The 22,891-nt window shown below is 42.4% G+C and overlaps 1 protein-coding gene across 2 annotated transcripts in view; it reads right to left on the bottom strand.

Moving 5' to 3' along the window:
• Positions 1–5,045: 5,045 nt before the first annotated feature.
• Positions 5,046–22,891, bottom strand: part of LOC112577266 (calbindin-32-like) — a 71,316-nt gene continuing 53,470 nt past the window's right edge. The window contains exons 6-13 of one of the 2 annotated variants that reach the window (XM_025260317.1): positions 19,349–19,405; positions 18,573–18,656; positions 17,729–17,784; positions 16,825–16,870; positions 13,400–13,408; positions 7,497–7,553; positions 6,928–6,999; positions 5,046–5,978 (exon numbers count right to left, since the gene is read on the bottom strand). In XM_025260317.1, the coding sequence (XP_025116102.1) occupies positions 5,808–5,978; positions 6,928–6,999; positions 7,497–7,553; positions 13,400–13,408; positions 16,825–16,870; positions 17,729–17,784; positions 18,573–18,656; positions 19,349–19,405 (552 nt within the window). In that variant the 3' untranslated portion in view covers positions 5,046–5,807. The remainder of the gene's footprint in view (positions 5,979–6,927; positions 7,000–7,496; positions 7,554–13,399; positions 13,409–16,824; positions 16,871–17,728; positions 17,785–18,572; positions 18,657–19,348; positions 19,406–22,891) is intronic. The other variant, XM_025260318.1, reaches the window with a different exon arrangement.

Genomic DNA, 22,891 nt, shown 5'->3' on the forward strand with positions numbered 1-22,891 from the left:
GTAGAACATCTAACGAAGATCACACGAGTTTAGTTACCATTCGCTAACGGTCTTTTCTGCGTCGTGCAACTACGTTTTCTCCGAAACACATTTTAACAGTGGGTAAGCAACAGACCAAGAGATTGCAGCAATCTGCTGCCCAACACTCTGTGTCAGAGTGCATCGACATTATTATCGTCTGCATCATGTCAGAGCTTCAGTCTGCAGCATAAGGGCGCTGACGAGGTGCCAGTCGGGTGGAGGTAGCCTTTCACAAGGGAGGTGGAATACCACGTGACTTCAGACTTGTTTGAAGCTTGGGAGGGCGGGGTGGCAGCTGACAACTCGACAGCACTTCACTGTGTTGACTAGTCATGGTTTAGTTAGCAGACAGCAAGCGGTCGTTGACGATCGCAAATGTCATTCAGGCTTGCATAGTTGATTTTTCTTTTAATGCCGACGACAATATTTTTTTCTTTTTTTTTTCCTGCTCAGAGCGTTCGCTTTCTTTTTTTTTTTTTTTCCTTTCTTCTTTTTTTCTTGCATGTTATCTTGCTGAGGTGATTATGTCACCATGATGGAGATTCATTCAAGGATAAATTTGTGGATTTCTGGTACCTGGATTTCTGTCTTGTTTGTATCATGCCACACATTATCATGGTGTGTGCTGTTCTGATCAAACACGCTGCTGATTATCACCAACCTCTTTCCTTGCAGGTTATTATTATTTTTATCCTTATACTATATATCTTGATCTGTTTATCCGTCTGATCAAAAGCGCTTGGAACAGAAAAGAACTGTTACTTGTCGCAGTCACGGGAGTTGGCAGGAGAGCACAACTGTTTCTGTTTTTAAATACCTTCATGTATAGTGCAGAGTGTAAACATAACTGACAATATTGTTAGCGTGAATATATCATTTCAAAGCGCTTTGAGCTTCCATTGTGTGTGGGAAACTTGCGGTAAACAAGTTATGTCGACGACGACGACGATGATGTAAACAATGGAGTTGCTTTTAGTACCCAGCATGCTCTTTACTTCACCGTATGACGTTCGGACAACTGTCAACACGGTTACTATTGACTTGTGGTGGGTTCTCAGGGTGGAGGTAGTCTGACGGTCTTTGTCATCCCCAAGTTCATCTCAGTTTTGCTTGCATGTGTGGAGCCGAGATCTTGTCTCCTGGGCATCTCTAACAGGCAGTAATCACGCTCCGATAGCCTGGAAAAAGTCAGGTTGGCGAGGACTGTGTTTTGAGGTGACCAACTAGGGAGTTGCAATCCACACTTGGGAATTAAAACAGCAAGAATTTTTATTCAAGAACATCGGTTCTAATCGAGAATTGGATTCGTCGATATGTCCTCGCCAGCTCTGCAAAAACACGTGCGTGCCACATCGTCGTTCTCTTCACACCAAACCGGCTTGCCGTCTGCAGAACTCCCTACACCTAAAAAATAAGAATAAAGAACACAACAACCGCAGCATCCAAAGTTAGTGTAATAAAATCAAAAGTTTGTAGACCTTAGCCTCCGTGAACCTTTGGCAATGCACACTATCCCGAGAAAAGGGAAAGGGGTAATCTGCAAACCTAATTTCATGACAGCACATAGTAGGAGGTAGTAACAGGGTCTAACAGGTTAAAATGGCTTCTCTGCGAGTGTGTAGAGGGGTAGGTGTATATATATATAGCTATTCTCACCCGTGCACGTAGCTACTCGTAATCGATAGCTGGCTGTCACGTGATGTCTGCTGGAATCCGAGGATCGGGAAGTGATCAAAGTATTGCTCTCTCCCTTTACCCAAGCCTTTTTCCTTCACTGGAAAGAATCCACATTTCTTAATTGAGAATGTTTGCTAAGTACTGGCTCAGTTGTAGCATTTTTCTTGAACGGAAAAGAATTTTTTTTTAAGGACTGTTATTGCGACTTAGTCTTTGGAAATCACTTACAAACAACTGCTTATTTCTGCTTGTTGTTGTTTTTTTTTTTTTTTTGAAATCATACGCTCATTTCTTTCTTTTTCAGAAGGTAATGTGTATTTTTATCTCCGTTGTATTCACAATAAAAATGAAATGTAGGAAGGACCACTCAGATCTGATTGGTTAGCCGGCTTCTAGACACACATCTTTCCAGCGGAGACATCACCAAAAATCACGATCTTCTCCCCTCCTGAACTTCAGCAGTTTCGGCCCTGAGTGATTGTCGGGCCACAAAAACATTCCTGAAATGCCAAAACGGCCGAACAGGACTTGCGCATTTCCAGGCAAAATGCGGATGTGATGGAGACTGAAGCCTGCTGACAGTGAATAATTTTCATTTAAACGCATGATAAACGCTCGTTTCCGCTTTTGCCCGGCGGCATGTTTGGGTTGTAGGTGTAAATAATTTTCTTTGAAAAAGTGCTCCTTCTTTGACATCCTGAAGTTTGGTTTGGTGGAGCTGTTCACGCTGACCTGCGCGGTCCTTGTACCTGTTCAACATCGTGTCTGCTTTGTTACCCCAGGGGCCGTAGTTGTAACACGAGGGTAAAGCGTTGCCCTGGGGCAGTAGGAGAAATTCAAGGACAAGTGTCTTGTTTCCAAAGATATAAAGCGATGCCCAGACCACCTCAGATGTTGTTTTACCCCTGGAGCAGTACTTATAAAGTGTGGCAAAGGTGTCCGAGGGTAAAGAAAGATGAAATAGTGTCCGCGGGGTCTGGAAACCGTTTTAAACTTCAAAAGCAAGACTCTTGATTCTTCCTCATGTGCGTTGGACGTTATGGTCTTCGATGTTTCCGATTTTTTTTTTTTTTTTTGTTTGTTTGTTGTTGGTTTTTTTTAAGAACTTTCGCAATGGCCAGGAACCAAACTTTGAATCAGCAACGGAAACATACAAGATGGTTGTAAAGACGAAGATAAAACCAGAACTGCACATTTTCTCACCATCTCTGGCATAAAAGATATATTTCATTTAAAGCATTATCATAGCCACCCGTTTACACCACAAAGGAGCCTCGAACATACATACACACATGGGAGACAACATCTTTTTCACATAGCTTTATTTAATTAATTTTAATCTTCTCTGACAGACACTTTGCTGTGCGTTTCAGAAAGGATGTTGAGAGACACAACAGATGCGCCAGCTGGTTTGCGAAGTGAATTGTTATGGTGTTGTACGAACATAAGCTCTTGACTGTGACAAAAGTCATACATTGCAGGAATGTTGTTTTTTTGTAATAAAAAAAAAGGAACATGCATGCCCATCTATAGAGCTAATTTGACCCTGACAATCACAAGCCGGGTGGGAGCCGGGTACACAGTGGCATGATGGTAACGGGAAGCAGCTGCATGCTAAACTTCTATTGTTTAAATAAGGATTTGAGCTGATTGCTAAGCCTTGCATTCAGCTCGCACCTCTGTGCACCCAGCCCTTGTTTTCAGGGTAGGTAGGTACTATAGGGTCAACACTGATACTTCACAACACTTGAATGTACACGAGTCGCATTAAAGACGAAATACTTCTCGGTTCTGGCGCCTAGTAAACAACTTTCAAGATGATTTTTTTGAAGAATTTGGATCCCGCGTGAGTATTTTTAATGGATTCTTTTCTGTAGCAACGACGTATGTTTGGTTGGCAGTCGTTAGTATTCATTTATTTTTCAGTAGAATGGATGAAGTTTCTTTAAGACATTTTCGTAGGCACTGCTATTCCAAAAACAGATAAGTAAACTCGGCATGACTTCTGGCACAAAGAAGAATAATTAAAAAAACTATTAAATTCTTAGAAAGCTTTTAGGAGGGATGGGGTGTGATGCAAAGCAAGCGGTGCTTTATAACATCTGCAAGGGTCCAAGGTCCTTAAGAAGAAATGCAAGAAGCTGAAGGATTGAAAAGAAAACCCACATTTCCGGTTTGATTGCACTGTTTATTTGAGCACAGTTTTCGTTCCGAAGCAGGAGTCGGTTTCGCGAAGGTTAGCATAAGATATATATATATATGTAGAAAAAGAGTAATGAGCAAACGTCAACGATACATTTATACAAAACAAACAAAATTGATGAAAGCAAATCCATAAAGACATTTCGATACGTGTACATTAAGTATGTACTTAAAGTAGAGCAATATTCATGATAGAGGGTGCAAGACCCAGCAATTGTATAAAAATCGTAAAAAGAAAAAAAAAAATAAAGAAGCCTAATGATGTGTGATCTTTGCGTGAAAACGTAGAGCTGGAAAGTTGGTGCAGTGGGGGAGATCAAACTTTCCAGGCCATTGCTATCGACTTGAAAACACTGGGGACAAAGTGGACAGGAAAGCCAACTGAAACTTTGAGCAAGCAATACAGAAAAGGAGTTATCTTTCTAGCTGAAGTTTCTGTCTGCTGAAAAAGAAAAACCAGAGAGGAAAGACTGGGCTTCCCTTCCGAACCCACACCCCGTCGTGTCATCTTGTTCATCTAACCATTTGAGACTTAGCCGAGTGTTTGCAGACACATGTGTGAGATGCGTCAAACGAATTTGGGAGTGACTCATGAAGCGAACATTCGACTTTGACAACCATATTTCTATCATGTCTGATACCTTACAACGCTAAATGTCGGACAATTTTAGGCAAAAGATTGATAGATGCTTAAATGCGCTTCTTTATCATCCATACCCAACCCTGGAGACTCCCAGCACACTTTTTTCAAATAACATGCCATCATGCGCACTAAAAACAAGTGTTGGTCATCTGTTTGAAGTTTCTGTTTTAGTGTGAAATGTTGCTTTGGAAAGTTGCTGTTGTTGTCCTCAGGGCGAAGCTGAGTGGAAAAGAACAGGCCGTGGAGCCGAAGTGTCAGTGCTATGATGGCCTGAGTTCGGTTTGGACATTTATAAGCAGCCGGATGTTGCGAGTGGTCCTACCTTCAGTTGCTAAGCGCAGCGAATTGACTTTTCAGGACTAGGCAGTGACAGATTCACCCGTATAATTTTTTTTTTTTTATTTTTTAGTGTCCGAATATAGCATGATGCTCTAGAGCAGTGGTTCTCAAAGCGGACCGCGGACCACTTTACTCTACGGACTAAGGCGGAAGTATATCACCCGTATAATTTTTTTTTTTGAGTGTCCGAGTATAGCCTGATGCTCTAGTGTCTTTCTGCGCATGCGTCGGTTCGTGGCCGGGTGGGTTGTTTGGATTTGGAGGGCAGTTATAAGAATGTTGCACAAAATGACTTCCTGTTGAGACTCGTCGGCGCCATTTGGGGAAGTACGGTGCGTAAGGCATGCTCAGCTGTCCGACAAAGACCATCAGGGGCCGAGGTCCAGAAAATGGGGCAAAAGAGTATAAGGAACGCTACAGCCGCTGAACAAACATCTCGACTGACCTCGAAGAAGTCGTCCTGAAACCAAGAATCACAGTCGAGCAAACCTTCGTGATCGATGCTAGGTGATAGACATGGACTGGTCGGGATATACAAAAGCTACAGTTTTGTTCCACGCCTGGGAAGATGATATGGAGGTCAAAATAATGGACAGTAAAAGGTATATGCAGTTGAATGTGAAAGACACGTCCACAGTAATTAATAATCAAACACTCAATGGCCTGGCACATACGATGGAGGACGATTGAGATGTGCAATGGTTGGAAGGGAAGGACACAGCCGCGTGAAGAAGCTCACGTGATCATGACGAAATGTTTGAGAGAGAGAGAAGGAAGCAGCGGGTTACTCTCCTTTCTTGCGAAGGCGAGCGCCACCGTTCTGCCGGAAGGCGAGTGATCAGAGGGAAGAGGGGGAAGTGGAGAGTGGAAGGAGGGTAATGAGGTGGGTTGGGTGGGTGGGTGGATAATGACGTGGAAGATTTCTTCACTTGGCGGTCGCCGCGGCTTCAGCGCCGCTGTCCTCGACCCGCGAAGCCCTCGCGAAGGTGATGAGGACCATGGACAGCTCGTCCTTGTCTATACGACCGTCTCGGTTGAGGTCGCACTGCTGCAGCAGGACCCGCTTGGACTCTTCGATGTCCTCAGCATCGTAATCCTGGTGAAAAAAAATCATCATCATCGGGTGGTTAAACTACCCAACGTCCCACATGGCGGAGGGTTTAAAACTATCTGCAGCTGTAACATCACACAAGGGAGCGAGAAAAACTGTCAGAACCGTTTTCCGCCTGAATGCTCTCCCACGATCGAGATTGAGACTTGTCTCCCCTAGAGCCCTGCATGGCTTATTTCCTCCCCAGGCCAGGTAGTGTTGACCGTCCTGCCATCATCGTGATTGATATCGTTTTGTCACGTGCAATTTGGTCATCAGTGATTTCCAGCGTGGGACCAGCGACAGCGTGCGCGTGATCGCAGAGGCAGGGCATAGCATGCTGTCATTACCACCATTACTGCCCATTACCACCATTACTGCCCTTGACTATCATGTTGGTTCTGTTGCAGCCCCGGGCTGATTAACTTCAGAGGCACGCTCTTATACACATAAAGAGATTTAAAAAAAAAGTCAGAGGACAGAGCGATCTTAGGGACAATGTTAGGACACGAGGCCAAGTCGATCTTTCACGTGCGACGTGGGACACGTGTGAAAACTGTTCATGGAGGACGTGGTCAGTAAATGGAGGGTGAGGGATGGGAAAAAGTAAAACCACTTTAATGTATGTAGAGTGTACTTTGACAAATGAGATATGCTACGTTAGAAAAGTTTTTAATGGACATGACATTCACAGCCTGAATTAGAGTTTCTCAAAAGAATCGAGCAAGCAGCTGATGGCTACCATATCTTTCATCATTCCCATTTGGCATTCTGTAGACAACATGTTTACTTACTATGTCGAGTGCGTCAGTGTGTGTGTATGTGGCGCTTTATAAGATGGTGATGATATGGATATGACTAAGACTATAGCTGGTGGCTACGAGCAATCCAGCGGCAGTATAATTTGAGTTTAGGATGAGAAGTTTGCAATCTTGGCGAGGTGAGAGCAACATACCTCTTGTATCAGCTCCATCAGGTCTTTCAGGAATCCGTGCAGTTCCTCGTTCTCTATCCACTTGTTGTTGTCCTGCAAGTGCAGAAACAGAAGCGAGAAGATGACATCTCAAGCACGAGAAGTCAAACACTCGCTACAACTCAACCAAGGAGGCAGCAGCCAAATGGTTCGCCACATCTCAAGCACAGAGTTCGTGAGTCACAACTCAGTAATGTGCGTGACTGTCACGCACGCTCACCAACCATCAAACCAATCAAACCTAGAAACCAATATCCCACGTGCTATGCCGGCTAGTCTGTGACAGGAGAATATTGGGCTATGTCCAAGCAATGATTATTTTCTCATTATTTCGTCTGGCAAGCAGACTAAACAATTTATTTTCCATTCTCACACCAAAGGAGAGAACACACACTGAAAGAGAGAAAGAGGGAGAACAGAGACGGACAAAATACAGCAACACTTTCAGATGATGGCAAGCACTCCCTTTGCCATTCTTATGCCTGACAAAACAGTTTCCCTTCCTATTCTAATGTTTCATAGTTTTGTGTCTGTTTGGGAAGAATACCTACCCGGTCATAGAGGTTGAAGACACGAGTGATGTCATCCTTTGTCAACTGCTTGGCGCCCTGCACAGAACAGCAAATTCTGTTACTGCTGATCACATTTTTACACGAAGACCAACGCTTCTCATTGACTCAGGTCTTCGTCCTCTACTACTACAAAAAACAAAATCTCATGTCCTGTTATCTTTTACTATCATCTACTCAGAAAAGCTCCCCATTCAGTTCTTGAAAGAGGAAACCAGAGATTAAACTGATTATCTTTTGCTTCAAAAAAAATCAAGCGAATGATGGCAAGTTAACCTTTCACCTCGTGTTGTGTGTAGCAACTCGGGTGTGATTAGCCACCCGCGCAAATGACCTGGCAGGTCGCCAGCGGCAGAGAGAGAAAGAGAAATAGATGGTCACGGTTGCCGTCCGTCCGATGATGGTCTCTAAGCGCAGGCGGCAGCACTAGTTGAAGATATGTAATTACACCAGTAAATTACTGCCACCCGCCTTCCCGACTTTGGTGTCGCCGTCGTCGCAGACGCTGTAGCAGTGTCGTAATTAACCGCAGGGTTCGACTGGGTATCCCCCCACTGCCTCCTCCAACCTCCAGCAGGACGCTGGCGCGGAGGTGTACTGTTCGACATCAGGCGTTTCCGCCAGAGGGAAACAGAGACCGGTCAGACACGAATGAAAGAACGGGGTGTAAGCCCCACTGGGATCCAGTGTCAACAGCGTTGTCTTGTGGATCAAGTGCTGATAACTCTGCCTACACAATCGAGTGTTAATAATTCTGCCTGTAGGATCCAGTTTCAATCATTGTTGTCATGGAAACTCCGTGCATTGCATCGGTCGCTAGGTGTTGTCCAAAGAACATCTGTTTGGATCTTCCGTAGTAAGTTCCCTGTTAGCGAAGATAACAATATTGTATCAATGTCGTTGCACATAGATGTTAGTCCAAGAAGAGAAAAACCTTTGTACAGACTGGACGGGAATGTAGAAGATGAGATCCGAGGTGATACTTGTAGCCGTTTATCCTGAGACCAAGTAGTACCTTAAACTCAGTCCAGTCATTAAGATTGCACGGTTCTAAACCTTTAAAAGCATTTTAGGTAGCGACTGAAGATTTTCTGTGCATCTCGTCCCCAGACGGCGGAACACAGATTGAGTCCAGGCTGATGCTCATCGTGGATCCTCAAAAAGACTCTGTCTAGACCGGAATGGTCGTCCTTAACATACTTCTGCTTCCGCTGGACTAGTGTCTGTCCGGTCGCACTTTTTTTTTTCGCTAATTGACTATAGGTACGAGAGTAGTTTGAGTGGCTGAAGTTGAGGAAAGCATTCTGCTGGCAATACTGTGAATTAGAACAAGTTCTTACAGGTAAGTCAGGGAAGGGGGATAGGTGAGGGTTGGGGTTGTGAATGGGATAAATACTCATGGCCAGTAATTTTTGAACCGAACTGTGATCAGAACTCAAGGATAACTCTATAACATGTGCGCCCTGTGGTCTGTTTCCATTTACACGAGATATATGTTAGATAGATATATGATGTATTTGGTAGGTTTAAACATCAACATCTATTACTTGTATGACATGGACTTTAGTATTACCTACCTTGTATGGACGTGTGACAGCCATGACACTTGCCTTATCACTGTTTAATTCCCCTTTTTAATCTTTGTTTATGTTACTGTTTTTCCTTTTTAGAAGATTGCAGGATATACATTTCATGACTACTTACCACAAATATATTTCAAAGACAAGCAGATGTTTGCTTCTAAGAAAGTGCATACAGCTGAGGAATCATCTGCTGGTATGGGTGTGAGGATGTCAGCTACAAGTCTGATTATGCTCCAAGTTAATACTTAGCGTGCAGCAGCGCCACCTGATGATAAAACGTCTACAACATTCTGAATGAAGACCATCAGCCTTTCAATAAAACCAATTTCTCTGTACTTTTTTTCTTTCTTTCTTTTGACGAGAGTTCTGTTTACCGGTTTCTGGAATGTCTAATAACAGAGACAATAAAAGAAGACATTCAGCAGCAAGGCAGCAATTTTCCGTCAGTCTTACCTGGCAAAATCGACTTCATCGACTTCGAGAAAGGATATGACTGGCTTTGTCGCATGAGTAGCACGAGAAGGAGGGTCAATGAAACATGTGAACGGAAGTTATGATAAACTGCAGCCAGTCATGCGCCAAGCGGATTGATTTCTCTCAGAAGAAAAAAAAAAAGGAAACGATGCATTTTCCTCTGAAGTAATCTTCTGCAAAGAATATTGATTGTTGCTGTGGGAGAATCAGAAGGTCATATCCCCAACTCAAGGAATCCTTCATTTTCTGGATTTTTTTGTTTTTTGCGATGACCTCCTACCACTCCCCCGCTACACCCAAGGACTTGATTCAGAAAATCTTGATAAAGGAAAGGGCTTAGTGAACTCATGCCGAATTCCCTTTAATAGTTGACAGGTTGCTACGTTTGAGTTTACATTTTTTTTTTTGCCTTGAAACCAAAATTTCCCTAAAGATTAAACTGGTTTCAAATAAAAAGTAACTACTGTGGTCTCTAATAGATATAGGATTAAACAGTGAAAGGTCTGAAATATATAATAAAGTTATTTTTTAAGTTTTGCTCTTCCCATTTTAAGCAGGATGAAGGGAGTGAAGGAAGAAAATGAAGAAAAAAAGCAAAGCCCTTGTATTTTTTTCTTACTCTCAATTCTTAAAATTATTGCTTTCGATTATCTCAGCTTCCGTGCCAGCAGTTATGATGTCGCCTCTAAAGGTCAGAGGTCTGTCAGGCAGCAACATTCGTGGCCTGAGGCAAGTGGACGGTTGCAGGCAATTAGAAGGAAATGTTAAGTGCAAAGAATTAAGCTCAACCACCCCTTGAAGGCGGTTTTAGGCACTCTAGGATGTGGAACTGTGTAATCCAGGTTTAGCTCATGCGTAGTATTTGATGCTGTTAATGATAAAAGTAAACACATCATTTCTGTTGTTTTTTATGTAGTAGATCGTTCACCTCTGAGCTGGAATCATTAAGGTTCCTGACAACAAGTAGACAAACAGGTCTCATAATAGAAGAGGTCTCCATGATGGAAGGTCACTGAGTCACGAGTTTATCCTCTTTTTGTCTCTCTAGTCATGTCAGCCATGTTCATACCGCATTTCATTGGCCTTACTTACGCTAAGGTTGGAAATGATGCCATCCAAAGCACGACTTTAGCAAATACAAACAACTTAGATATCTTTCCATCAAAATCCTTATCTCTGTTGGTGGACGGACCATTCTTTGCAAAGATTGTATTTCTACCAAAAATGTCATAAGTTTCTATTTCATCCAAAGTCTCCAATAAAGAAAAAAAAAAAACCGGCAAAGCATTCACGTTGTCAAAAGACAAGTAAAATATGAAGAAAAAACTTCATTTCCATAATCAAAATTCTTTACGCAGAAAATATAAGCAGAATTTTAAAAATTAGCCTCGAGTTTTTATGAAATTTAATCTAGCTCACCTCCCCTTGTCCTTTTCTTGCCCTGTTTACCAACCGGAGGGATGATTGTGTTTTGGAAGCCCAAGACCGACAGTCTGCATTTTGTTGGCTTAATTATGGTAATTCTCTTGAGACATCCCTAATGCTCAAACGCCAGGACAGGGAACACAGCAAAAAGCCGAGTCTGGTAATTGTTCTGTCTCAGACCTGTCCTTACACCGTCCAGAAGTCACGACAAGGTTGGGACTCTAGTAAGTCTCCTTCCGTGAATATGTCAGTGAAGCCGATGAGCTGCAGGCAAGCATCCCACTGAGGCAGATTTCATTATTCCGAGATAATATCCCCCACTCTAGCCTCAAGCTCTGTCTGGTCCTCATACATGCTTGATCTGTGGTTCTCTGGCTGCTGTTCGGAGACGGTTTTCAAACGCGTCTGTACCTGACCGATGATCTGAGATGTTGAAAATATTTCGGCCAAGACAAAGATACTTGTGAATTGTACCCCCATTTGTTTTTTACCTGGGATAACTGAGGCTCAAACCATCAACGACTTGCATTCCGAAGAAATAGGAGAAATAAGTATCTCACGACAAGAAGGCTTAAGAGGAATCAGTATCTTGTAAAGGCTTGACCATCTGAAGATTATTTTTGTTCCTCTTTAAACATGTCGGTGTAGTCAGGCAGGATGGATGGACGGGTGGTGGTTTAACGCAATGTCTTGAAACACCGAAGGAAAAGAGAAAAAATGTACCTGGATTCACGTTAGTAGTTGACAATAATCAAGAAAGATACCAACAAAGGTCAGAAGATACCGACAAAGGTCAGAAAAGTCAAGGAAAAAACCTTCAAATGTCATATGATATTGAGAAAGTTCAGAAAAAAACTGACGAAATTCAGAAGATACCAAGAAAGGTCAGAAGCAAGAAACAAGGTTAGAAGATACTGCGAAAGATCAAAGGCAGCCGACAAAGGTCAGAGGCAACCGACAAAGGTCAGAAGATACCGAGAAAAGTCAGAAGATTCCAAGAAAAGGAGTGATTGAATGGATAAGATTGCATGCTAACAAAAAAGACATTTATTGTTATCTGATTCGACAAGATTTTGGAGACATGTCTGAGTTCTTCTCCGTGCCATGGCAGACAACCTGGCGAAGTATGTGACTCAACACGGTCTCTTGTATCTGTCTACCTTGCATCCTTTTCTGTCTTTAACAGGAACCGTTTATTGACTTCAAACATGTTATGGTTGAATTATTATGAACGTAAAATGCACAACGTGCTTATGCTATGGCTAAATAATCTGTCTAAAAACTACGGCTTTAGTGAAAATGTTGAAATTTGTTGATGACCGTATACAATGGTCAGTATGATGCATTATGTTCAACTAAAAGTTGTGTTTAGCAGAGTATTTAGATTAATAATATAAATGTTCAGTATATATATATATATATTACACATATTCACATAAAAATTATTTACCGTGTAAAATATCTTTTAAGAGGATTAATGCACATTCAAGAAAATAATCAACAATAAAGTAACTCGTTCAATTAAAAAATATCTGATTCTGGGTATCAAGCAATGTCATCTTAGTGTAATAAATTTCATATTAAAATTACATTCGCCAGTCCATACACAAAATAAAGATACCAGAAGATGTATTTTGTGCGAGAGAACACTAGACTTCAGTGGAAAAGAAAACTCACTACTATTATGCCAAGCATGAATGATATGTAGGACACTAAATACTATGTCAGAAGAAAATATTTTAAATTTCATGAGACTGTTTCTTTTAACGAAAACTTGATTTTCTTAAAAATAAATGAACTGTTGGATAGTGAATTGCAGAAAGAATTATTTGTTTTAATGCGATGTGTTGATAATAAAGATGAATGGCTTGATGTAAGACGATGACAGCATCCACCCAATCACTGAGTCCACTGGGTAAGCATGACTGTTACAAGTATCCACGTGGCCAACACTTTTTTTTTTTTTGCACAAACACAGTCAGCACTACAAGCACAAACAACATTCCAAAAAGCTCGCTGCGGCAAAGAAGTGACATCACAGCCCCCAGTCCTTGTTCCGGATCACAACGGAAGCGAAAGGTCAACACAAACGAGAACAAAGATGGCTGCCAGAGAACTAAGCAACAACATCACATGCTTGCTTTTAAGAGTATAATCACATGATCACATAGGCTCACACACACAAACACATGCACACACGCACATACATACACGCACACACAAACACGCGCGCGTGCACGCACGCATACACACAGACATAACGCATGCATTGGGAATATGGAGGCACGTAATATTGACACTGACAAAAATACTTTTGCGTCAGACCACACTAAGAGATGACGTCATTAAATGTGATTGTATGTTTGACGTGGACAACAAGACACTGACGTTCTGGTGACTTACTGGTGACGACTGAACCCACGCGGGTTGATGCAACAGAAAAGGTCCCCTTCAGTGTAACAAGCCAATCAAAATAAACAAAAACAAAAACAAAAACAAATCTACTGTTTAGACAAAGTGAACACGTGACAAATGCCCGGAGGAAAGTACAGTCAAGGACAGACACAACACTCAGGAAAAACCAAGTTTCCGTGAGTTCACTTCTCATACAGGATCATATCTCCAAACCTATTTATAAATGTCTCGAAAGACATGTCATCTAGCTCCTCAGCCTCCATTTTCCCAACTTTGTCTCGTTTGTAGACTCATAATATCTTAGATGATTTCACTTTTTACTTAAAATTAAAAATAATCTTTATGAGCTGGCCGCCTGTATCGTGGAAAGTAGTTTTTATATTCAATGACCAGTCTTTTGTCTTTTTCAGTTATTTTCCAATCATTGTAAAAGAGGAGTATATACATACCCATCCCAAACTTTGATTAAATGTACACCCCTTTCCCAAAACCTGTCAAAGCTTATATGATTAGAAAGACACGATAAAAACAATGAGTTGTTTCATTTTTTCTGTAAATCTATCTTTTCACAAATTCGCACAAAAAAGACATAATGCCCAAACAATTTAGAACATAAATAAATTTGAAGAAGTAGAGAATAGAACGGTAGAGAGAGACTAAGGTAGGAACGTGAAATCTCATCACATCTCCAAGCACACTGCTGCAGAAAGGAAGGGAGGGTTAGAGGGAGAGAGAGACAGTCAATAAAACATTGTGCAACAGTCTTTCTCAGTTCTGCTGTCAACAGTCACGTAAGGGACGATACTCACAATAAAACAATTTTGTTCTTCTTCCCTGAAGACAGGTTTCGTGTTTGCAGGGCATGCGCATTCCAAGTCTTGACTTCTTCCCCTCCGTCCATCGTCATTTGCATCGTCTCCAGGGCCTGTGTATTTTTTTCCTCTCAAACATCCACTTGCATGGGACAGTAACTCCGTTTTAAAGCTGAATAGCCAGCCTTCCTTTAAATTGCTGAAGATCGTTAAAGTTTTGAATGCTTTTCAAGTGTTTTATCCATTTGTTTCTGTAGTTCTCGGTTTCCTCTACGTCCTGCACACTTGTCGAGAGTTGTGTATCAAGTGTGTCCTTTCAAGAAAGTTTTTCTTGGTTTTTGTTACCACATACCTCGTGTGATGGTGTTCTTCGTAGTTTTGTTTCAAATTCATATCAGGACAATAGCTACCAGTGTTTAGTTTGCAAGACAGCATAAATCTGGAACGTGAACTGCACACAAACGCTCTGCCCGTCATGTCGTGATGAAGACCAGAAGCAGGGAGGGTCGGGGATCCGTCGTTATCTCTCGTAAGACTCAAATTTTAGTAAAGCTTATAGCCTGAAATGGGAAGTTATCACAGAGTTATCGTATCGTGTCAGACAGGTGAGTTGTCGGACAAAGCGATTGCCATCGTCAATAATGATCCTCTGCCTCAGGCCGGACGGAAATCACACAAGAAACAATGGCAACCGAAGTCTGGATGAACTTTCTGTACTCGGAACTCGATCTGTCTGCTGTTTTCAGACCCGTTCGTGACAAGTATTATAAGGTTCCAGCATGCCCCGGGGCTTAGATGGTTACCCCAAACGATCGAGTTTATATTTTTTTCAGTTTATTTATGGTCAGTTTGAACAGCATAATGATAAAGCTCGACATACTTGCTTTTCTGAAAAAATCAATGTAAGCAATTATAATTTTAGTCAGCGTAGACGAGCTTACAAACAGCAAATAAACTGTCCTGTAACAGGTGTTGCTGACCTTTTACTGTACCTAGTGATGTTTGTTGTAGTGTGTAACTCTAGAACAAAAGACGGGCATTCCACCAATTTAAGTGAAGCAATGTCTGGAACTGAGTCTCCAGCTTGGAGGGTCAAGGCGAGAACATCGGCAACTGTTTAGGAAGTTCTGCATTTGTCTGGGCAGCGGGAAGCAGTTTACACAGCGATGGTTTTGTCTGGACAACAGGAAACCGTTACAGACAACTCTGGATTGGTCTGGTCAACAGCAGAGTTGGAAGTTGTCTGAACAGCGCAAAATTTGTTTTTTTGGACAGCGGAGAAAAGTCTAATTTGTCTGGACAGCAGGAAACCGCTGCGACAACGGGAAACATTGCTCCATCTTGTGCGAGCGACAGAGTTTGATCATCGTGATGGGCTGTTTGAGATGTTCAGCTACCAAGCGGTCAGAGACTTGGAACTTTTGCGATCGCCATCTGGCACATTGTCAAAGAGTTGACAGGTGTACGCAGAAAGTCTGGCTCACGAACTGAGTGAAGCAAACCTGTTCACACCAACCAGTTAGCTCAAGGGAGGACAGAAGATAGAAGATATTAAAAGCTGGGCTTGAGAGACCCGAATCAAATTTGTGAGCCCTTGCCTCAGGACTTCAGACTTGGACTTGAAGAACATTGTATTCCTGCAGCATCGTGGGCAGAAGGAGCCAGAGTGGAACATGACCTGCCCATCGCTTCCTAGATGTTCCTCTTTGCTTTCTGTCCTCCCTTCACGCCCTCGGGAATCGTCTGTTACAGCCACGTGAGCAGCTGGCCAGTCGGCTCTGTAAACGAAGACTGGTGGCAGCAGACGAGAAACCTACTTCACATGGCTGGCTACACACCGGGGCTCCCTCGAGACCTGGCATTCACAACTCCAAATATGCGAAAGTGCACGGGCCAATTTTGGCCAGACACCATGTAGATATCAATGTCCAGAATCATTTTGATTTAAAGTTTGAATTCCAGCAAACATCACATGACCATTTCTGACCAACTTTATAAAGTATTGGCATCGAAAGTTGCAGTATATCAATTCCCGCTGTTAAAAAAACGAGAATTTTAATAGCCATGAATCTGTATGTTAATCGGTGATTTTTTTCATCGTTTTGGCGATGGAAGATTGAAAAGAAAACTGTGCTTTCAATAGTGATTTGTTTTGATCGTGATGTCTCATCTCAAATATGCAGACAAGGACGTTGCCAGATGGAAATGAATGCTTACATTCGCAGGCAAATACACATCCCGAACGGTTTGTCTCTTGGAAACTGCTACCGACAGACAGTAATGATGCCATTCCTAGGCAACATGGTTGACAGAACTTTCCACCCTGTCTACGATACTCAGGAGGTAGGGGCCAAAGGGGTGGCTGGACGGGTAGCACGACACTCAGACTCTAGACAGAAGCAGGACTGTGCCATTCTACAGACAAGGTGAACGTGCGGAATGGTGAAAGGAAAGACGGGGTGACTGAGCAAAGGGAAGACAAAAGTCAAAAGTGGTGATAGAATTCAGGGGAAGACACTCCAAAAACAACTAAACGGTAAGATGCACGAACAATTAATTAGTCTCATAGAGTTTCCATTCGTTTGACAAACGATTACTTACTTTGAAAATTGGTCGCATCAGGAAGTTCTCCTTCACCGGCAGAAGTCTGTAAAGGGACACAAAGTAAGTAATTCAAATAAACAGGTAGATAATTCATTCAACAACACACCAATGAAGCAGAAATCGATGAAAACTCGTCAAACAAGCAGCTTTCTAAATATATAATTTACAACAGCAAATGAACGGGCCAGCAGCAAGTAAACATTTTATGCCTGTAAAAGATAGATAAACAATCAACACTAAAACAAATAAAGAAACAAAAACGAAGTTTTAAAAGGACTGAAGAAATATTAAAGAGATAAATGTAAAACATTTAGCGACGTTGCATAATATATATCTCAATAAATAAAACTTGTGAAATAGAAATAGAATAAGTCTAATAAGGCTTTTAACCGACAAGGAATAATGATTCTGTAAAATTGTGAGTTGATGTAAATGTATTTGTGGGTAGAATACCCTGTAATAAAGTCCAGTAGGGTGGTACGAATAGAAATAATAAACATTTTCTGTTTAGCACAAAAATGTAAACGCTGATGAACCTGGCAAAAGGCAAAAAGTCTGGTGCCAAAATCAACAGTAGAACAGACGCTGGATCACAGATTTTGTCTGTACGAGTGAAAAAAATAATGTTTGGTTTCAGGGAACACCAGCAATGTTCAAGACATCATTTGAACGGCTTCTGTCTGGGCTACGGAGATAGAAGTCACAGAGGTTCATCTCAAGAGAGCTGTGGCTTCCAACTGTTGCCCAGAAACTCTGCCACCTCCACAATTCAGAAATGAAATGAGTGTAAGATGTCACCCTCAGCAGACACACCCGACAAGTATCTGTGTCAGGAAAGTATTAAGTAACAAGACGTGTATGTGTGTGTGTGCCTGAGTGAACAATAATGATAGCAACTCACTTGGCCATCTCGCTAAGTTGAAGCTTGCCGTCCTTGTTGCGGTCAAAGAGCTGCAGCTGCAATAACAAGAACAATAATTATAAACAATATTGATTTTTAATACAGACCATTAACGTGTTTCTATAGAACATTCAAATAATGTATAGACATGTTGTAGTGTAAGAATTGAATTTAAATTAAAGTGGATGGCTTTCTTGAGCATTCCTTGCGGCTTTTTGAGGCAGATCAGACAAAATAGTTCGCAATGGAACTCAAACCAGGTTGTGATGTCTGTGACAGTTGCTGCAGCGATTCACAAGAAATTTATCATTGTAACATCATTACAGTATCAGGTTTTATGTAATAATAATAACAACAACAGTGTAGGGGGCGGAGTGAAGACTAAAGTGGCTCGGTTCCCTGAAGACAAGAGAAGAAAGTGATGTCGCCATAGCAGATGTCATCAGTCAGTCGTTCGCTTGATGTCTCCATCGTTTCATCCTTTTTTGCTTTTGTGTTGTTGAAAGATGAGAATGGAATTGATGGCGACAATTCAATTTGTGTTGCAGCCGTAAAACAACTTTGAAAATTCCAAAGCCACAGATTTTGTTGCATGAAACTTTTTTTTTACTTGATTAGATATTAAAAAGAAACAAGAAAACCACCCAACATTTCATGGCGAAAGCGTTTGTTTTACTGTCGAGGTCTGCAGGAAAAGGCAAACATGGGTCTGATGTTGATTTCTGTATTATAAGATCATCGTATGTGTGTATTTGTGCGTGTAAGAGAAAAACTAGGGCGAAGAGAAAGAGAGAAAAGGGGACCAGATTAAAGGGGGAGAGAAATAAAGCGTTCACCGACTCACCATGGTGTCAGCATAGGTGATGAGCTGCTCGTCCGTCACCTCCGCGTCCTTCTTGACCTGTTTGAGCAGGTCGTGCAGGAACATCTGCTCAAAGGAAACATTAACATCAACAAAACTCAGGGGATAAGAGACGTGTGCAAATTGTTTGAAAGAAGCGGCACTGCAGTGACAAACGCATAATCAGGGTGGGCAGATGGGGTGTGGGGCTCAGGGCCGGGTTTCCTGGTGAGTGCAAGAGAAGATTTCATTAACGATCGGGCGAGAAAAGAGATTTAAAGCTGTCCTGCCGTCTTCTACTGAATTCAAGGAGATATTAAGAATTTTTTTTTTTTTATCATGCTTAATAAAAGCTGATGTCTGCAAGTCGCTAGAAGTAACGATTCAGATTGTCATCTTGTTATACCGGTCCACAGAGAACTTGATAAATAAAAGAAACAAAAAAAAGGGAAAAAAGCAAAAAAAAAAAAATTCAAAAGTGTCGCAGCGTTTACAATTGCCAACGGCTTATTCAGTCTTCAGTCTCGCGCGCGTACACACACACATACACACAGAAGATGGATTTAATTGGATGTTTCATTAGTCTTGTAACTATGTTACAATTCATCTGCAATGTGATCATCAGGCAAATCTTTCGTTGCAATTATGCCCTATTGCTGCGGGGAATTGATCTTTTTTTAAAGAACTGAAATCCACATAAACCTTCGTTAACGCTGTACACAGAGGAAATCTGCATTAACCAGCTTGTCTAGCGGGGTCAGGGGTCACAATGCTCTCACCTTTAGCTCATCAGCTTCAATGTAGCCGCTGTGGTCTGTGTCGTATTCCCGCCAGACCTGGTAAAAGAAGAAACGATTGTACAGGTGATGTTTGTACAGGTGATAGAGGAATTGTACAGGTGATACTTCGCTAAGACACATGGGAGTTGTTGTTGTTGTTGTTGTTGTTGTTGTTGTTGTTGTTGTTGGTCTGCATAAAAGCTTTTACATTGTGTCGAACGCTTGCAGTAGTGCTTGTACTAAGCAGGACAACTCCTTCACACGAATGTTTAGACAAAGTGAAGGAGGCTGCAAATGTCAAGGACCACTGCTCCATGTCCACACAGTCTTCTGAATCCTCCAGTCCTCCACTGTGTGATGCTGGTGCTAGAGAGTGCTCAGTGTGCTTCGTCTTACAACCACGGAAACATTCACAAAGGCTATAACGGGGAATATAATTATGGTGTGTGTGTCTCATCTTTCTCTAATCATTATTTTTAATGTTTAGGAGGATGGATGTCTTAAAATATCTTTATTCTAAGGGAAGAGCTCGATAGACTTTACTTGTTTGTGCAAACTTTTCTGTCATTAAAGATAAATTTGTCTTGGTAAATCTCGCTAAATTAAGAAATGTTGTGAAAGACATTTAAAAGGACAGTCTGGCTTATAGTAGAATAAAAATGTAGATAGTACATTTCAGACTCTGCAAGTTTGACTGGTGAGTAGACTTTAAGACCCCATCCTACACTATTCCCCGCCTCCCACACCCCGACAGTAGATGTCAAAGGGTTAAACTGGTCACAAAGTTCGTGTGGACCTGACGTTGGTCAGCCTGTGACCTCCCATGTGGACCCTGTGGGAGGGACAAGCCAACGATCGCTAGTCTCTCTCTGAGAGGATGTCACGTGACAGCCAACGGTCGTCCCTCTGTGACAGAGATCGAAGCTGAGAGGGATCAATGCGTCTGGATGGACAGGGTCTGGGTCACTAAGGTCGCCAGAAACTCCAGGCTTCTGTCTGAAGTCAAACATCGATAAGAATAATATCATATTGTTGTATGTATGTGAATACTCCACGCATGCATATGTATCTATGCATGATTACACGTTGCATGTGTATGTATGAGAGAGATACAGAAAGGATAGAGAGAAGGGGGAATAGGGGAACAAAAACGTAAACTCATGCTTAGACTGTACTCCACACTAAAAGCAATTCAAAGCCCATGAAAAGAAAAATATTTTGCATGAGCTGTGTGATTGAAGCAAGACTCCTCCTTGGAGTGGTGCCATCGGTGCGGCCATCAAGATACTTTTACTTCTCCTCCACATGGACTCCGGGGCACAACAGCAGATCCCTGTTGCTACGGACGACGGGTTAGTGTGACAGCTACACACACGGCAAGATGGAGTGGAATCGAAAGAACAGATAAAATGCGTTTTGCTTTTTCTTAAACTTTTTCTTTGCTTTCTGCTTTGGTGTGTGTTTAGGTAGACACGACTGGAGCTGTTTGGTGTGAGTTCTGGGGTCAGTTGCATGACTGCTCACTAAGTCGCTAGCTGGATGCCCGACAGTTAAACTTAGCGATCTGGTTAACGCTAGCCATTCATGTTGTATCGTACGGTAGCTGTGTGTTGGGAGGCGGGGTGAGGGAGGAACCTAGACAGGTTTGTTTTTGAATTATCTTTTTTTCCTTACGCTGAACTTTTGGTGTCTGAGCAGACAACCGATGAGATAAAAAAACAAACTATAAACTCTATGTCTTGAGTTCGCAACATGATAAGAATCTCAGGCTTGAAATCATGTCTGAATCACCCCACAGCCCGACACATCTGATAGCTTGCGTGTACGCAGGACACTGTATCTACTCCCATGGCTGGCTCATAAAACTATTTATTGGCTGTTCAAGCCTCGAGGTGGAACACACTCTCCACATGAATTTCAGTCTACTAGCAAGAAAAATTATGGAACTGTGGGTATCTCAATAGCCACACACTCTCACTCCCTTTTGTGTGCAGTGAGGTGTGACCGAGGACCGCCCTCCAGTGGAACGAAACAAAGCCCACCTACCCTCACCCCGTCCCCGACCCACCCCGGACTCACCAGTTCCACTAGAGCCTGACGGAAGCAGGTTATCCGCTTTCAAGGAGTTCATTTCGCATTTCAGGTTTTAGTCGAGCTGCTGGGCTGCTGTGGATTTATTGGCTGGAACGAGCCAAAGCCACATGAAAGCCAGGGCCATTAAAAGGTTTGTTGTAGTCGGTTCACGCCTTCCTGACCCACATAAGTCTTCATAGTCTTCATCCAGCAGCAGCGACAGCTCCGCCATCTCAAAAAACTGACCCACACGACTAAAACTTTAAGAAGACCCATCTTTATTTATCTGTAACCTAACCTGATATGTAAAATTTCTAACCAGTGTCAGGATGTGCAACACTGACTGCTTTAGTCACGTGCCTCACTGGCTCCAGGTAGCTCTTGTTTCTTTTATAATCGCAACGCTCGGCTAAGAATATTTTTTAAGATCTCAGCTACCTCCCTTCCATCAAGTGTTCATTGAAAGACCCATGGTTTATCGCCCTGTTTACTGTTCCTAACAGCAGAAGCCGAGGGGATATTTCCCCTGTGTAATGTGCCGCTCCCACAGTCATGCCGAGGGATGCCTTACTCCAGGATGCCAGTTCCTGACTACATTAGGTCCATTGTGCCTGCTACAATCTCTACCTGCTTTCCATTTTCTGTCAGGAAAATAAAGACGAGCACAATAAAGGCAGTGAGCTATTACCGAAGGAACCTCGAGTAAAAAAAATCAACAACCAAGCAATTCCTTTCAGCGAGTCTTCTGAAGTCCTCACAGGCACGCATACAGACATTAACCATTCTCCTCCCTATCCACCTCCACCCCTAACATCGTTACCTCTCTTTCTCCTCTAATAAAGTCTGAGAGTTTATAGAGAGTGTTATTGTAAAACGAAGAGAAAACCTTTGTGATGGAAGTTAGTTCTCGAAACCGGGTTCATTTTGTGACAATCTTCCTTAATAAAATGTTCGGGTGTTTGCAAACACGATCTCATGTTACAGCAGTCAGTATCTTCAGCTTTACACATTTTTTTGTGTTTTAAATGTGGAAGGGGATGGGGAAGGGAGGAAGAGGGAATTTTCTATCACAGTTGCTTGCTCCACCAGCGCCAAATCCTCTTAAACCATCAAAGCGCCTGGTTTTGATGTGAATTCCATCCTGCTTGGACACGGCCAGAGCTGGACCATGTGGAGCCACCGACGCAGGAAATTAATTTCTCTTGGTCGTGTGGCCAATGATTGACAAGACTATGATGCAGATGTCGGCCATGCTCAAAGACAACTCTATTCCCTCTCGAGCTCACAACAACAGAGTTATCGACACGACGACTCCACGAGGAATGGCGCAGGATGAGAGGAAGTGGGGTCCACCACCCGTCGGCTCGTTAATAACGGTGACGGGAGGGTCAGGTCCTGTCTGGAACTGTATTGTGTCCAGGCCTGTTCTCCAGCGCTGGCGTAGAATGAGGGATGAGGATGGAGGTAGAA

This window comes from Pomacea canaliculata, linkage group LG12 (assembly GCF_003073045.1).
Source record: "Pomacea canaliculata isolate SZHN2017 linkage group LG12, ASM307304v1, whole genome shotgun sequence".
Lineage (NCBI taxonomy): Eukaryota > Metazoa > Mollusca > Gastropoda > Architaenioglossa > Ampullariidae > Pomacea > Pomacea canaliculata.